The 16,248-nt window shown below is 43.4% G+C and overlaps 1 protein-coding gene across 3 annotated transcripts in view; it reads right to left on the reverse strand.

Moving 5' to 3' along the window:
• GRIN2B (glutamate ionotropic receptor NMDA type subunit 2B) overlaps positions 1-16,248 on the reverse strand; it is a 219,378-nt gene that overhangs the window by 158,133 nt on the left and 44,997 nt on the right. For all 3 annotated transcript variants that reach the window (XM_061361769.1, XM_061361777.1, XM_061361760.1), the window contains one exon: positions 13,323-13,751. In XM_061361769.1, coding sequence (XP_061217753.1) covers positions 13,323-13,733 — 411 coding nt within the window. In that variant the 5' untranslated portion in view covers positions 13,734-13,751. The remainder of the gene's footprint in view (positions 1-13,322; positions 13,752-16,248) is intronic.

Raw genomic sequence — 16,248 nt, forward strand, 5'->3', positions numbered from 1 at the left:
CAACTCACATTTTAAGTGCAATTTTTTAGTCTTTGCATTGAAAATATAGTAAAAGGCACAGAGGATACCAATGGAATAATCCAGTGGAATAATCCAATTATTGTTGCTGTCATCAGGCCAATTTCTTTTCTCAAGAGGTCTGGTTTTGGATAGAAATATTAATAACTCCAATGCTTGCATCATGTTCCCCTTCAAAAGCTAACCAACATGAGCACATGACACTGAGAAAACTCCTGCTCATGACTATGTCCCATTCGCTGCTGCAATCCAAGCCATTGCAGTGCGGTAGCGTGAGTCACAGAGCGCGCACATGTGCATCGAGCAAAAGTGTGAACCAAGCGTCCAACCCTGAGAGACAGTGCCACTCACTCACATTAGATGCTCATATGCAAATCACAAAGCAGGACAGCACTGGGGTGAATCAGAGTGAGTCACCATGGGAGCATGTCGCAATGAAGGAGAGCATCCTGAAAGCATGTTTGGGACACACTGTGCATGGGTCACTTGTGTAGAAATCACAGTTCCCAAGACATTCCAGAGGTTTTGCCCATCTTCTCTATGCAATTTTAGCTCATTTTCTTTAGGAAACAAGCTCTTGCAAACCTGATGCATCTGTGTTCATGCGTATGTGAGTCAGGCTTCCCAGTAACTCTTGAACCTGCTGGCCAATTTCCACCTGATTTGATAAAGGGGCAGAGGACTTGAGGAGAATTAAATTCTTACAGTGCTGTATAAAATACAGCCTACAAATGCATGCAGTCCTTTCTCTGGCCCCACAGCAATGCATATGATTTACTCATTCACAGTTAAATCCTCACTAGGTAATCAGACAAACTTCATCCTGCCTTGGCAACATGCCTGTAGTGGGCAGCCCCTATAAACAGAACCCCCAGGACACAACAGTAGATCTCCCTTTTGCCCAGCCAGTGGGTGTAAACAAACACAGTGGAAACTGGAGGAAAAGCAATAGGAGACCTGGGGAGGAATGGGATTGTTGTAGAGGGCGGTGTAGTCAGCTCCTGAAAACTTGAAGCTGCACACCCACTTATTTGGAATGAACATCTTCCAGTTGAAGCAATGCAGTGGGTGGAGAAATCAGATCCTTTTAGTGCCCCTGGTCCTCACCACTGGGGGAAGGATGAGTTCAGGTCTTCTGAAATCTCTTCACCCAGCTCAGGCTCTCTCCTTCGTGGACTCTCTGGTGTCTACTAAGTTGAGCTCACATTACAGTCTTAGTATATAATTCATTTAAAGAGTCAATTAACCATGAGATGTGAATCTGCTGAAAACAGGATTCATTGATTTGGGAGCTGACAGAACTACTTGTTCCATCACCCTTCCACTCGCTGTCTTCTCAACAAACTGTTCCAATGTCAGGTCATAAAATTCACTTTCAGTGCCAGACTGGGGCAGAAAAGCCTCTGGTATGGATCTGCAAAAGTGGTAAGAGACTCTGGGTGTCCATTCAGAGATAAACATGAAAGACAGATACTCAGTCTTTTTTCAATTTTGGGCTGCCCTAGCCTGCCTCGTGCTGGATGTCAGGGGAAAAAAATGGCATCTATAATCACTGTTCATAGTCCAAAATACTTACGCCTACTTCTTCAATTGCCACCACTCTCTGGGAGGTGGGCAGAGCCCATTCAGCTACCAGGTGTCCTGCGCCTGGCAGCTTGGCACACAGTGCCGCATGGAAAAGGCACTCCACTCTACCAGCCTTGATACCACCTGCTCCCAACCCTCCTGCTGCCCGCGCTGAGGAACAGGCTGGGCCTGGCCCACAGCCAGGGCTCTGGAGGGGCCCAAATGGAGCCAGGGAACTTGGAGACACAGAAGGGAGGCACTTTCTGAGAGATGCTGTCTCTATACACCATTTTCTAATGCGCCACTATCCAACAAGAGCCTCTCTGCTTCCCAAACAACTATTTCCTTTATTAAGGATCCGTTGACCCCTCCATTTTATCTATAGTACCTTCAGAAAAGAGTTATCTTCCTTACATTTCTCCTGAGCTCACTAGGTGGTTTTAATTTTGGTTTTAACTGTCTCTAGTAGATAACAAAATGGTATTGGTAACTATCAGCTCAATGTGTTGTCTCAAGGAAAGTTCTTTCCTCTCTCAACCTTCTTCCATACTTCTCCAGCAACGGGAGATTTCCTGCTCCCCACAAGTCTTCATGAACTGAACGTGATGGAAACACTGTATTTCCAACGAGGGGAGTCTCAGCAAGAGGAGGACATCCACTTCAGAAGGAAAACTCATTTATTTCAAGAGGGTGAGAGCTACATGCAGCCACTTGCAAGGACAAACATTTCTGGAGATAGTAGTATTACCTTGCACTCAGGCCATGCAGGTGTGTGAACCCTATGATTTCTTAGGCTTAAGTAGAAGTTAAGAAAATAAAATCCTTCCAGATCTCTGACCTTTGATAAACGCGAAGAGCTGGCTAATGCAGCACACCAAATACTAAACTTTAGCTCAAGTAGGTTTCTGTTGGAGGAAGTCCCCATAAGCTAGGAGCTGTGAAACCTCACAATACACAACATCCTCACAGGCAGCTCTGCCCCAGCTGAGTTGACACCACTTTACCCCTGGCCAGGTCCCTTCAGGCTCATCTCTTAGCCCAAGGGGAGTAACAAGCAACTTACAAGTCTGTCACAAACCTTTCTCTCAAGCTTCACCTCCTACAGCTGCTCAACCATGATGTGGAATAGACAACACTAAACTTCATGTTTAGCTGTGGCGAGAGGATCACCAGCTTGACAAGCTGGTGATGTGGAGAACGGTATTAACTGAGTAATTAAATAGCTTCTGTAATTACTCTCACACAGCTATAAATAATGTAAGCCCACACATTCTCTCTGGAAGCCACAATAGAGAGAGAAGACAAGGTGAGGGATGCAAATGAAAAAGCAGAAATAATAATAATAATAATAAAAACACTTAGCATTTATACAGCACGCCACATTTTCAAAACAGTGCAAACAATAATTAAGAAATGGTTAGAGTGACAGACAGGAGAGGGTGAGAGGAAGGGAACTGCGAGAAGCAAAAGGAGGGGAAGGGGAGCAGGCATGGAGCAGTATCTGAGATCCAGAAAGGCTGGCAGCCTAGGGGACACGCTGCCCAGCCCCATGGCAGAGCCACACCACATGGCTTTTCACCCCACACTTCCATACTCCTGCAGCAAGGTGGGGAGGGAGGGTAAGGACACAGTTCTGCCTCTGCAAAAACGGAGCAGCAAAGCAAGCTCTGGAGCAAGAGCCAGGACAAAGCACTGCACTGCGTGAGCCCACACCTTGAGGAGTCAGCAGCTCTATCACAGAGCATCCTCCCAACGGCTCCCATCTGCGCCCTCCAGTGCAGGGCCTCAGCAGTGACCACACTGGCCCCAAGCCATGAAGCTGGTGGAGGCTGTAGGGTCTTGGCCCCTCCTCCCAGGACCTTTTCCCCTCTCCCCACCACGCCTGGGGCCCTGGCACAGGCTGTGTTGGCTAAGGAGGGGTGCAGCCAAGTCAGCCCCATGCACACTTTGGGAGACCTGGTGGCTTTCCCTCAATGGGAGCACTGATGACAGTGTCCCTGTCCTCACCAAGAAGCCATTTCTGACTCCCTTTGTGGATCAGTGCAGAGAAAGGAGGAAACATTCCTGTCTAACTGAAGGGTCAGGCAGCACTCATAGGGAAAGCATGGCTGATGATGCCATTGCCCTGTGCCCTGCCTCAGCCAAGCCCTGCTCTCCTCAACCAGTTTTCACCCGACAGGTTTTGCGCTTCAATTGCAACTTGGGCAGCATCACCTGGGCAAGCACATCTCCTCCTCTTTCTTCTCTCCTATTTCCCATCCTGCTTTCCACCTTTTTCAACCTGCCTGCCCATCTTCTTGTTTCAGGATCTGTTTCAGATGCTCCTGCTCTGCACTGGCTCTCCATGACACCCTGCATGCCAAACAACCTCACCCTGTCGCAGTCCAGATTCCCTGCTGCACATTTCTCCTGTCTGGGTCCCACCAGGACCTCACAGGAGAGCTCCAGCCCCAGCATGACCTGTGCAGCCCCCAAGGTCCAGGTGCAGTTTTGAAGCACAGTTTGCAAGGACAAGATCTTTTAAAGACATGTGACAGACAACTAAAAAGACTCTGGTGCACATACACAGTTTATCATGCTTATAACAAGGCCACACTTGGGGCAACCAGCACATTTCTGGTTAAGAGTCCTCCCCTGTAAGACACCTGCATCAAACTTGTGCATTTGCTCTGAGGACCTGTGGTGGTCAGGGAGAACCTTTGGAGGAAAATGTGCCAGCACATTTACAAAGGTAAATCCCATATCGTCCCCTGCCATATTTTCAGAGAGAGCTGTTTTATTTTCCAAATAAAAGTGAAATAAATCCATCAGCTTGAGGCATACACCTGGCATAGGAAACTTTGCACAGACAGCCATGGCCTGGCAAAGTTACAGGAAACCCCCAAGAGGATCTTATAATGGGAAATGCTGGGCAAGCTTACAATAGATGGTACTATCAGCCCTGAATACAAAAGTTCTCCTGTATGCTGCAGCTATTCAACCACCTCTAATAGGGGTTACAGCTTATCCTTCTAGAGTCTGCATTTTCATATCAAGCATTGTATTTGCTTCAGCTAGAAAAATCTGTTAATTGCTCCCTAGCAATTAGGTAGCCTTTGCCTTTTGTAGAGCTCAAAGCACTTTACAAAAACATTGTTATCGTCTTCTTGCAAAGGGCAAATTGCTGTAGACAGAAGTTGAGCAACTGCCTTAAAGTCATGTTTTATAGCTGAGCTGCAGTGTGGACTCCGTTCTAGTAGAGCTGCTTGACTCTGCAAGCACCCTGTAAATCAGTCCTTCTCACTACGTGTGCTTGCCTTTCTTGCCTTTTTTCTGCCTGCCTTTAGAATCTCCACATCATTCCTTCTTCCCCTCTTCCTCTGGAACATACATATACAATTATTATCAGGAGCCTCACAGATGCACAGCTAGAAGCTATTGCTAAAGCACAGAGAAAAAAACGCCTCAACAGAGCCTATAGGTTTTGCTTTGGGGTTTTTTTCAGTCACCCTCAGAACTTACTCTCTATTGTTTTTCCTCCCACTATCCTAGATTCTGTTTTCTTTCCTCTGCCTCATCTTGTTCATCCTCTTTCTCCTCCACTCCAGCAACATAACATTCTCCAGTATTTGGTTCAGTCCTGCTTGAAAACAGCAATATGGTTTCCATGCTCTTCCCTAAGGAGACTAGAGCACATCCTGATAAAACTCAGTGCCTGAATTTTTTCCTGATACACTAAAATATCATTTAATATTGTCATTTAACGTATCACAACATATCATTTAATATATTTTCTCAACTTTATCCTGTTTCTACTACTTCGACTTCTGGCAGCTACACCAAGCATTATTTTCTCTAATCTCAGTCTACTTCTATTCACTGTGTGTATAAATCACACCCTGACTCATCGTTCAGCCAATCTACAATACACACATACAGCTGTTTCACTCTATCTTCATGTATCAGTTCCTCCAGATCCCTAACAGTCACAGACTACAATTACATCTTTATCCATTCCCTGTTTTTTTCCAGCTTGTGTATATGTAATTCCCTTAACTTCCTTCATAATCCGTCCCCTCCAAACTTGGTTAATGAGGCAAATAAAAGGCAAAGAGAATAAGAGATTCCCTGGAAAGAATTGTTTCTCTCTGTCCTGCGGTTACCGGGGAATGACATGCGGATCTAAAGCAGCAGCATTGGGCAATTTCACACTCTGTGTTTTCAATTTCATTTTGAGGCCAGCTTAGGGTAGGGACAAATTTGAGTGTAATTAATTTAGATTTTGTGAGACAAGTAACTGCTTGGGGTTGTAATAAAGGACTGCCTGCTCTAGAATGAAGAAACTAATCTCCTTGTCCGACTGGGGATGGCACAAATTGATTTAGTACTTTTGTGTTGCTTTTTTTGTTGTTTTGAAGAAAAGGGTTATAATGATGATTATAAATAACTATGGGTCAGATCTCATCAAGCTCCCAGGTTTTATTTAGATAAGTGCTCACAGATTTGGAGATCTAACAACACATCATTAGTGTGAATATCAAAGTTAGAAATATAGCAAGAAAGGACTTCACAAAAACCTCATTACTTGACATGTCCAAGCTGGGTGGAAATCAGTCTTTTCTTCACAGATATTGCAATACTTCTATTCCCAGGTAGACAATGGCAACACTGCATTTAAACACTAGTTGGAAAGAAGCTAATTCAGCTTCTCTTTCCCTCAGGTATGTTGTAGCAGTTACATTCACAGCTAGGCAAGGAAAGGTCTTCTGTCACTCAAAAGAAAACATCACTATAACAAGAGAAGAAAACAAATGCTCAGTACTTCTGGAAAAAGAATGCTATGGACCAAAATAAAGTAGCTTATAAATAGCTACAGAAAGCTGATGTAAAGGAACCAGACTTCAGTTTTGCTTGGTGTTGGGTCTGGGACAACTTGTATCAAGGGAAGACAACCATGCCTCTGTGTAGTCATCTTCTCCTTCAGCATCCTATCCCTGCCCCAGCACTGCCACTGCCCAAAAGCACCCAGGATACATTGGCAGAGTGTGACCTCACCAGGGTCCCTCCAGGTTTTCTCTTCCCCAACCCTGAGACACTCAAGCTCAAAGGGTGCCTTCAGGCTTCAGGTCTCCAAGGCTTTTTATTTCCAAGGCTCAGAGCAGATATAAAGTGCATCAAGTAGAAACTACTGCATGAGGGTATTTGAGGGAAAGTTCCCAGATTTTTTTTTTTTTTTTTAAAAGTGGAGTGTGTGGGGGGAAAATCAAACTCCTTATTTTCTCTTGTGGCTCTTGAAAACAATACCCCAAAAAAAGTAAGGCTTTGAAATGGATTTCCTCCAAAAAAAAAAAAAAGGGAGATAAAGTAGAGGAAAACTTCACAAGTTTAAAAGCAGACTATTTTGATAGGATATTTAATAAAAGAAATAAAATATTTCTTTGAAGTTTTTTTTAATTGAAATAATATTGATAAAAGCACTTGAGCTCTTGTTTAGAAAATGAGAGCTAACACTGACGGATTTAATGGCCCTGGGGAGAGGTTAAAGCTCTTAGAAGTTCATTCCAAGGTTTCCTAATATCTCAGGGATTTTAAGTGTTGTAATTCATTTGTAAAGTAATAAAAATTGTTCCAGGGAAATTCTCAGATGATAATTAAAATCCACACAAATACGCTACCTATATTCCTTTTCTTTATATGAAAAAATGTCATTTTGTTTGGGTGGATTAGATAGAGATGTAAACCCAAATTACAGATCCACCTGGCCTGTGGTTATGGGAAAAAAAACAACACAGACATACAATACTGGCTTTCATTGTTTATACCTCTGTGACACAGCTTTCTTCTCCCTCACCAACTTTTGCAGCAGACTTGTAGTTTCAGAACGCATGATATTTAGCTCATTATTGGTAAGCAACACAGTGCTTTCATTTGGCAGCAAGATGAAATTGAGTACAGAAACCAGAAGTGTATTAATCATGTCCTCAATAAAATTATTAAAAGCTTGCAGGGAAACTGCTGATATTTTTTTATTTTTTCAAATCAAATTCATCTTTGTTAACCACTAGATTAGTCTAAGAACATTTAAGCTACTACTATCACCAAATGTTGTTTCAAAGGAATGAAAATGCTTTGTGAATTTACATGAGTTTTGCTTTGGAGGGAAAAAAAGGATAGAAATCTTTTGACAACATTGAACCATACTCTTTCAACATCTGTAGATCAAAATGTGTCTTTCCCCCTTCCTGCTTCTAAGCAGCATTTTGTTTGGAATTTATTTCACTTCAGTTCATATAATCCAGTCAAAGGGAACTTTTTCTTTTGCTTTTTTCCTTCACACAAGGACTCTAAAAATTTCAGATGTCATCCCTAATGGAAATGAAACAAATTTACATCCAAAAAATGAGGTTTGCATTCCCTATGCATCCCTATTATTTAACCTTTGGAAACCCGAGAGTGAAAGTGCTTTCCTTTTAATTACAGATCTTCTGCTTTTAGCAGCACTGTCCCAGTGTCTTTGACTTTGTCCTGGTTTCAGTGTGAATCTAGGTGCTCAGCTTATCCAACTCATTTTAGCTTCCCTGTACCTGCAGCATCACTTTGCTGTTAACCAGCAGTTAATTTTCTTTCCTGGTGCTTTCCACCTATTGTCCAAGTTTGGACTTCCTCCCTATCAAAATACCAAAGAATACCATTGCTGCAGCATCATGGAGACCACAGCTACATTCAGCATTGAGAGAGACACAGTATGTCTTGAAAACTTTGACAGAAAACCAAAAGAAAGGGAAAAGAGATTTATGAAGTGGGGATGGAAAGGTGGAGGTGCAGCTTTGGTGTGAATGGGGAAGAAAGAGCAAGGTAGTGGAGAGTAGTAGAAAATTCACCTCTGTGCTGTGTGAGAAAAGGAAGGAAAATCTGGCCTAGAATGGATCAGGAATTTTAGATTTCAGGTCAGTTTCATGCAGCTTTCATACAGATCTTATTATGGACACAACTGAATTTAACAGATTATTCTTTCCTCACATTTTATTTCCATCAGTATGGCTAACCTGTGTGGGGAAGCCCTGGAAAAACAGCAAGGGATGCAAAGATAGAAGAGAATTATTTTCAGCTGGGTAAACATAATCATCCTCTTCCAATATTTTTCCTAGGTGCTGCCGGGGCACCACTGTGTTATTGTAAAGCTGCACAGGACAAGAACCTTTGCAAAATAACATGATTGTGGAGAAACAGTGAGGGACAGTTCCACCAAAAACTATGATCACCAGCTGTGCTATAAAGAGAACCCAAGGCATTTTTTGCCCTTACCTTTTCTGCTTTCATTACCACCAAGTTGAGATTCCGTGTTATTTTTTAAAACAAATAGTCTCTCATTACAAAACAGCCCAACCAGACAAATGGTGTGGTCATTTTTTAAGCAAAAAGCTAAATCTTCTCCAAAACAATAAGCATCCTAAATTTGAACAATTCACTCTTAAGATACCTATGAATGTATATTGTTATTGCTATTTCCTTTTCTGTAACTGCTCCTCTACTTCAAGTTCTAGGAAGAAGTTATTTTAGCTAGTATTGAAAATATAATGAAGAAAAGCCCAGCCCAGATTTCCAGTCTCAGGTCTGCAAACACAAGGTATTGGTCTGTCTGCTTATCTGAACAGAAGCTTGGTTTGCAGCCTTGACGGTTTCCTTCCACCATCAGTCTCTTAACACACAGCATTCTTATCCATCATCTATTTCCCTACTGCGATCGCATTGAGTTTCTGCATTCAAAAAACAAATGAGAAAAGGAGAAATTATTTTAAGTACTAGAATGGGAGCAGATACGTTCACCAGTCACAAGTGCATTGCAGTCCTCTGGACAATGCAAACTAATGTGTAAGATCAGGCATCACAAAGCTGTAAAAAGAAAGGTCATTATGGCAACTTCAGGCAAACTGAAGAGACTAGGAAGCTTCCACTAGCAAAGCTCTTGGATCACAAGAACCTAGCATTGGTTATGGTCCACATTTCTTTCCATCTCATCTATTTCAAATTAAAACACAGATCATCAGTGATCCCTTTCTCATCAAAGGTCCAGGTGACATAATACCCTCATCCTAGCCATTTTCAAGATATTACTACCAAAACAAACGCAGGTGTTTCCTTGCAGGGTTGAAAAGGTGCAATCATGTTTCTACCATGCCCCACAGCTGCAGACCTTGTTGCTCTGAGAGTAGTTATCACAGTGGCTATTGGACCCCCTCAGCCATCACTCCCAGGCCACCCAGCCCAGACAAAATGACTGCTGCAGTTCACACTGGTTGGTGTCACTGCTGGCACATTCAAAGACTAAAGGGACTGAATCAGTGATGTCAAGACTCTCCCTCAGCCAAGTGGTCTCTCCAGAGCTCAAGTGAGGCACATTGTGTCTATGCTTCACTGTTTTCCTGGAACTAAACCCAGATCACAGTGTGCACACAGATCATCTGGTCATTTTCTTCTGATGCCAAATTAGGCAAAGATTAAACGTAACACTGTTTAACAGCTAAGCAGGTGGGATTAGGGACACCAGCACTGAGGAGAGAAACAGCAAAAATACATGCAAATGCCTGTATACTTATTTTTCAGAGAGAAAAAGCAAAACACAGGAAAAACAGAAGGTATAAACACTATCCATAAAACCTAATCAAATGCAACACTAAAAGTATGAGTTTGAACAAAACCATCAGGAAATCCAGACGTTACACTTCCAGCAACATACCTCCACCTGCTATGTTACATCTGCAGCAGGATTCATAGCATTTAAATTGAGGCATCACGAGCAAGTCAGGGTACAATCTTCTTCAGCACTTGGCAGAGGGAGATAAGACTCTCCTATGAGTATTTCAGGGCACCCTGAGGTGGGTGGGGTGAACTGTTCTCAGGTGGTTCCTCCCTCCCCACTGGTTGTAACAATGCCCAGACCTCCAGCTGGCAGGTAGCAAACTGCTAGATGGACATTAACTGAGAGGAAGTCAGACTATGGTGCACATTATACAATATTTCTGTCTATAGATACAGGAGAAAAGAAAATTCAAGCTTGAAATGCTCTTTTTTTTTTTCTTTTTTTTTTTGCCTGCCATTTTGTGTCTTAATTTACCAGCTTCACAGTATATTGCAAAGCTTTTTTTACACATGGGCTCAAATTTCCTCCCAGAAACACTTACAAAACTCTCATTGAAAGTGAAAGAATTTCACATGCTACTCCAAGTGGTTTGACTGAGGAGCTTTTTTGCATTAACCTGCAGAGAAGAGGGGCTTATTTGTCACACTAAGGCGTTAGTGGCTTGTACTGTTCTTTAGGTTTGCATTGGCACTACTGATCACAAACGCACAGGGAGGATAACAACGCTGTAAATGCAGGGATGAACCTGTGAAATGCTGAGCAAGTTCAAACGCAGCTGACTGCTGTGGGTGTCGAGGGGATGCTGGAAGAAGCAATCCATGTTTGCAGGATCAAACCCCAGTCACACAACTCATCTCCAAAGAATATGACTAAGAGTCACTAAAAGCAAAGCCTCTGTCAAGGCCCTCTGTGGAAAATAGATTACTTTTTTCTTAAGGACTTACCAGGCTGACTTCAGTATTTTTAGTAGAATATGAATATATTCACTCTTTACTGTATTTTAATTCAATTCATCAAATAAATACTATCCATTAAAGATTACGCACCTGTGAATCAGAGCTGTAAAGGTCAGCCTTTTCAATTTCTATTAAAAAAGTAAATAAATAAATGTTGGCCTTTCCTAAAACTGCAGGTCTTTGTATGTAACCTGCTTCTCCTCTCTGCAAAACTGCAAAAAGAGGGAGTTGGATAAAACAGAGGTCTCCATTCACAAGGCTTCCACCTTTCTGCTCCTTGTGGGCAGCCTGAACACTCTTTAGAAGTGAACCAGTGGGGTACACACGGCAGACGTGGGAGATCCTGCCTTCCCAAGGAGAGACTAGAGATGGGTAGAAAGAAAGATCTTTGCGAAGTGCAATAGGCCAAATTTCTCTTTGAATTACAGCAGCGTAAATCTGTTCTAATCCTGCCAAAGGCAATGGGACTATGCTGGATTTACACTGCAGGAATCTGAATCAGAATTTGGCCTGCCATGTTCAAAGTCACAAGGACCTTTCCCCAGTGCTTAGGAGGTCTGGCATCAGTAACTCTTACACTTGTTCAAAGAGGATATAAACTATCACCACAAGTGTGAAGTGCAGCACTCAAGTAATGCTTCAGACCCCTTTTGCACAGACATCAATAACTATGCAATGCCGCAGGCAGGAGAGCATGGATAAGCAGCATTGTTGCCTGACTGTCCTTCAAAACATGTGGGTGAAATGGGGCAGACTTTATCACATGTGCAACTATTCCAGGACAGAGAGAGAAAAAAGACCTGTGACTATTTTATTCAGTGACTAGTGCAAAGGCTGATACGAGAAAATAATACTGTATTTTAACTGTATGTTATTTGGCAACTGAACAGTTGGTCAAAGAGTGAGAAAATAATTAGTGATTAATTTATTCCCATTTACTTACCTACAATAACCTTCACTGGATTATTAATTTACAAGGTAAATAAAGCAGAAAGTGCTTGCATTTCTCAGCCCACTAGATCTCTTTCTGAGGAAAAGCTGCCACAGTGGCCAGTTTAATTCTCCCCCTTCATTCAATTAGATTTGATTCTGCCTAGATAAATGTTTCAGATTTGCTTAAAAGTGACCTGTAAAAGAAAAAGGCTGTTGGCTTGTGTCCCTGTTTACTTTTTCGCCATGCACAAAGTGTGGTCAAAAGTGTCTTCCCAATAAAGGGCTTGGCCCTCACTCAGTCTAGCACTGAGCCTGAAGGGAAAGGGTCAGTACACTTCCCTCAGGTAGTACCACTGGCCCACAGGCCACTCTCAGCCACCACATCTGGTCAAATGCATACTCATGTATGAATTGCTGGGTGCCCTACTCCTCCCAGGGGAAGACTTGTATCAGGTCCAGCTGCATCCCATGGAGGCTCCCCTAAACTAAGAGTTATCAGCTGGCCGCCAAAGATGCAGCTCCCTCTGCATCTTGCCCTGTTCAAAACCAGTAGCAGGAAGGTGTGTTTGTGAAGTAATTCCCCAGAAGACTGGCTGAGGCCTGGGAAAGCAGTGAAATGTCAGTGGTATGAAGGAATAAAATAGAGCAGTGGAAAAAAGAAAGACTTAGCCTGACTGGTTCAGACTGGTTAGTTGCTCTAGCTAACACCTATTTAACTTCAGGGGCTAATGAACACTTCTGAGAAAGGATGGCTTTATTAAAGATTCAATTATTTTCCAATTAAGATGTAAGAGCTGTATTAAGCATCCCTGACAATACCACAATGTCCTCCAGATGTACGCAGGAAAAATTCAAGCCAGCATCTCTGGCTCTTCCAAGCTAAAATACAGGAAAAATAAAACCTTTAAAAAAAAAAAAAAATTACAATTGTCAGGGGCTCTTTATCCTTATAAGGAAGGAAAAAAACAGCTGACCCTTCTGTAGCTCTCTTCTACCTGCTCTTCTTCCTCCTAGTTTTTTCTCTGTTGCAGATAATTCCACATGATTAATAGGCTTCTCAGCAGTGCTACACACAGTTAGATCTGTTAATCTCCCTTTGAATCTGAGAATCTCTAGTCCCCCAACCCTTCGGCCCCATGAGACTACACCTTAGGATCACAGAATAAGCTATTTCTTTCTATTTTAAGTTTTGACCTGCAGGCGTGCAGTAGAAGAAAGCTGAAATTTACCTTATCTGCCATGATCATAGAGGAGCCTCCATGGATGCCCAGGATGGGAGTGAGGGTCTGGGCAGAGATGAAGTCCAGGATCTGAGCAATGGCTTCCTGGTCTGTATCATCAGCGAATACCACCCCTTGAATCTTCCGGTCTGACATGAGGTCACAGATGCGGGTTATGATGCTCTTGGGATCTGTCTCATTCATGGCCACCAGTTCCACCCGAGGCACCACTGAGAGGTGGTGGAAGTCATCTTTCTCGTGGGCATCTTTGATGGCCACTTCGTCTGAGGTCCCCACGAGGATGACCGCAATGCCAATGCTCGGGTGGCTTTTCTGTGCACGGGCCCCGCTCCCTGTTGTCGCGAGGACTGCCAGCACCAGCCAAAACCCTGGAGAGTAGCACTCCACCCTGGGCCTCATCTTCGGCTCTTACACTCCCTGAGTGAGGAAGAAAAAAACAAGAAAGGGGGAAAGTAAGAAAAAGGGAAACTGATTAATTGACAAGTTAATCATGCACTCAGCCTTCAAGGCTGATCCATTGATCTTCCTCAGCCACTAGCTCTCCTCCCACCCATCCTTCTTGCCTGACACCCAGCCCTTTGGCTGTATTCAGTACTCTGTTGAACTTGGAGGAGTCAGACCAGTCCAGCCTCCAGTTCAGAGTTTAGTCACTTCAAAGAACATCTGTCAGCAGAAGATGGGATCATGTCATCTCTCAGGTCCCATGTCACTCTAAGACCCAAGTCAAAACTGATACAAAATTGTCCTTTGATGGCTGATCAGCTGTCTTGGTGAAATTAATTGCTTATGTCAAGCCCATGTCTAAGTGCTTACCCTCAACACAAAGGAATTACTGGTGCTTGTGATCAGTTTGGCCTTCTGCTGGAGGTGTAGGCAGAAAGGCTAAAGGGACCAGGCAGATAAGGACTTCTTTTTACTTTCTTAGAACAGCCCCTCCACAAGAAAGTGAGGACAAATTAGCAAGACCATTGAATCTATGTGTATGGTGTATCCATTACACACAACCTTCTTACCACCAGGACACACATAGCTCCAGTCTGTAGTACAGTCAGCCATATGCCTTTCACCCATACAAGGTTCCTTTCATTTTAAAAATCCAGGAACACAAAAATCCAGAACCCCCAAAATCCCTATCAGTTGTGTCCAAAAATGGATCAATGCAGTGTGGAGAAGCCATTCCCTCCAAGCCCCTATGACTGTTATTTTCGCCCAGAAGCAGAAAGACCCATGGAGCTTAGAAAGGTTCCCCCTCAGCTACTACAGCCAGGGATGTTACACAGATTTTCTCCCTGAACATGTCCACTTGATTTTGTAATCATAACAGTAGAAATGGAAAAACCCGATGAGGTCATCTCTCCAGCCCTTGCCTGAGCAGGACTGTTCCCTGCGGGATTGTTCCTAGCTTTCTTTATTCAGTCTTGTTTTAATAATAGTTCACATTTTCACAGCATTTTTCATCCTCAAGGCACTTCACAAACATGAAATAATTAATCCTTGCAGCATCTATGCAGTGTAAATATCAGAACCCCCTCGTCTGGGGGCAACAGTTCCCCCATTTGCCCACCAACCCTGTGGGAGTCAGCCCTGCTCAGCGTGCCCACCCAGGGCCATGCTGCTCTCACAAGGAGATTTCAGGCATTTCAAAGCAAAGAAGACTTTCCCTCAGCACAAAACGTCCTGGTCAGCTATTCACAACCATGACTGCTCTCCAGCAACCAGGCTTGCTTGGAATGAACACACCAGCCCTGTGCTTCTTTGCACTACACTTCTGGTCCAGGAATGGGACCCTTCCATACTGTTTGCTGCTACACGTGCCTCTATCAAATGAACAGAAAGCAACAGCAGTATGGAGAAGGATGGCAATTCTCTGGGGAGGCTGGTTGTCCACAAAACAGCCATAGCTGACATCACCCACAGAAAGAGAAAGAGCACAAGGGGCCTCATCTTGTCCTGCCCTGGAGAACACAGAGGCTCAGCACCTGCTCCCTCACTGTCATGCTAAGCAGAGAGTATGCATCCTGCATTGATAGTAGCAGAAAAATAAGCAGATAATAAAATACATAATAAATATGCACCGGAGGAACCAAATCCACTTAAGAGGCTGAAAGGGACCACGGATGTGAAGCACCAATCAATTCTAAACTCTCTGACGGATCCACTTTCCAAGAGATGCTCACAAGGAGAACCAAGAGACTTTGAGAGTTTGGCAAAATGAAGAGATAACTTCATTCCAGCAGGACTGTTATCCTCCAATTACGAGTCACTAAATTAGATTCCTTCACAGTGAAATGCAGTCCCCACTCCTGCAATGCTTTATTAACTTTAATGCATGCTACACACTCTCCGTCTCTCACTCTCTTGCTCACTGACTTTAATGCTATATTCGTTCTCTTTAAAATATGTCTCCTGTGATCCCTCTGCATAGACTTACACAGTATATTACGCTTGGTTAGGCAATGGCTAGCTGTGATGGCCAGGGACCAAAGTGTAGTTTTTTCCCAGCCCCCTCCCACCAGGAATACTTTACAGGGCCTTCCAACCCAGGGCTCATATAGCAGTGATGCAGGAGATACGCAGGCAATCATGGCAGCTGTCTGCCTTCGTGCCCAAATAATTCTCCCACTGGGAAAAATACCATCCAAGAACCCTATTCCTTTTCTATTCACCTACATCAAAGCCAAGAAATCTCTCTCATCTCTACCTCCAAACAGCAGCAAAGAGCCCACATCGTGAAGAGCACACATGACAATCTGTTGGGTGTCTAGCTCATGAGATGTGGCCCCCCGGCAGATTTTTTCCATTCAATACAAGATAAATGGAAAATGGAATTCCTATACAGTGCCAGATCCTCAGGAGTTGGCCAGATATACAGGGAGCAGCAAGGGCTAGGAAGAAACTAATGTAAAGAGGAGGT

Source organism: Neopsephotus bourkii, unplaced genomic scaffold (assembly GCF_033783945.1).
Source record: "Neopsephotus bourkii isolate Nb327-2 ecotype Australia unplaced genomic scaffold, CSIRO-AGI_Nbou_v1 NB_107, whole genome shotgun sequence".
Classification (NCBI taxonomy): domain Eukaryota; kingdom Metazoa; phylum Chordata; class Aves; order Psittaciformes; family Psittacidae; genus Neopsephotus; species Neopsephotus bourkii.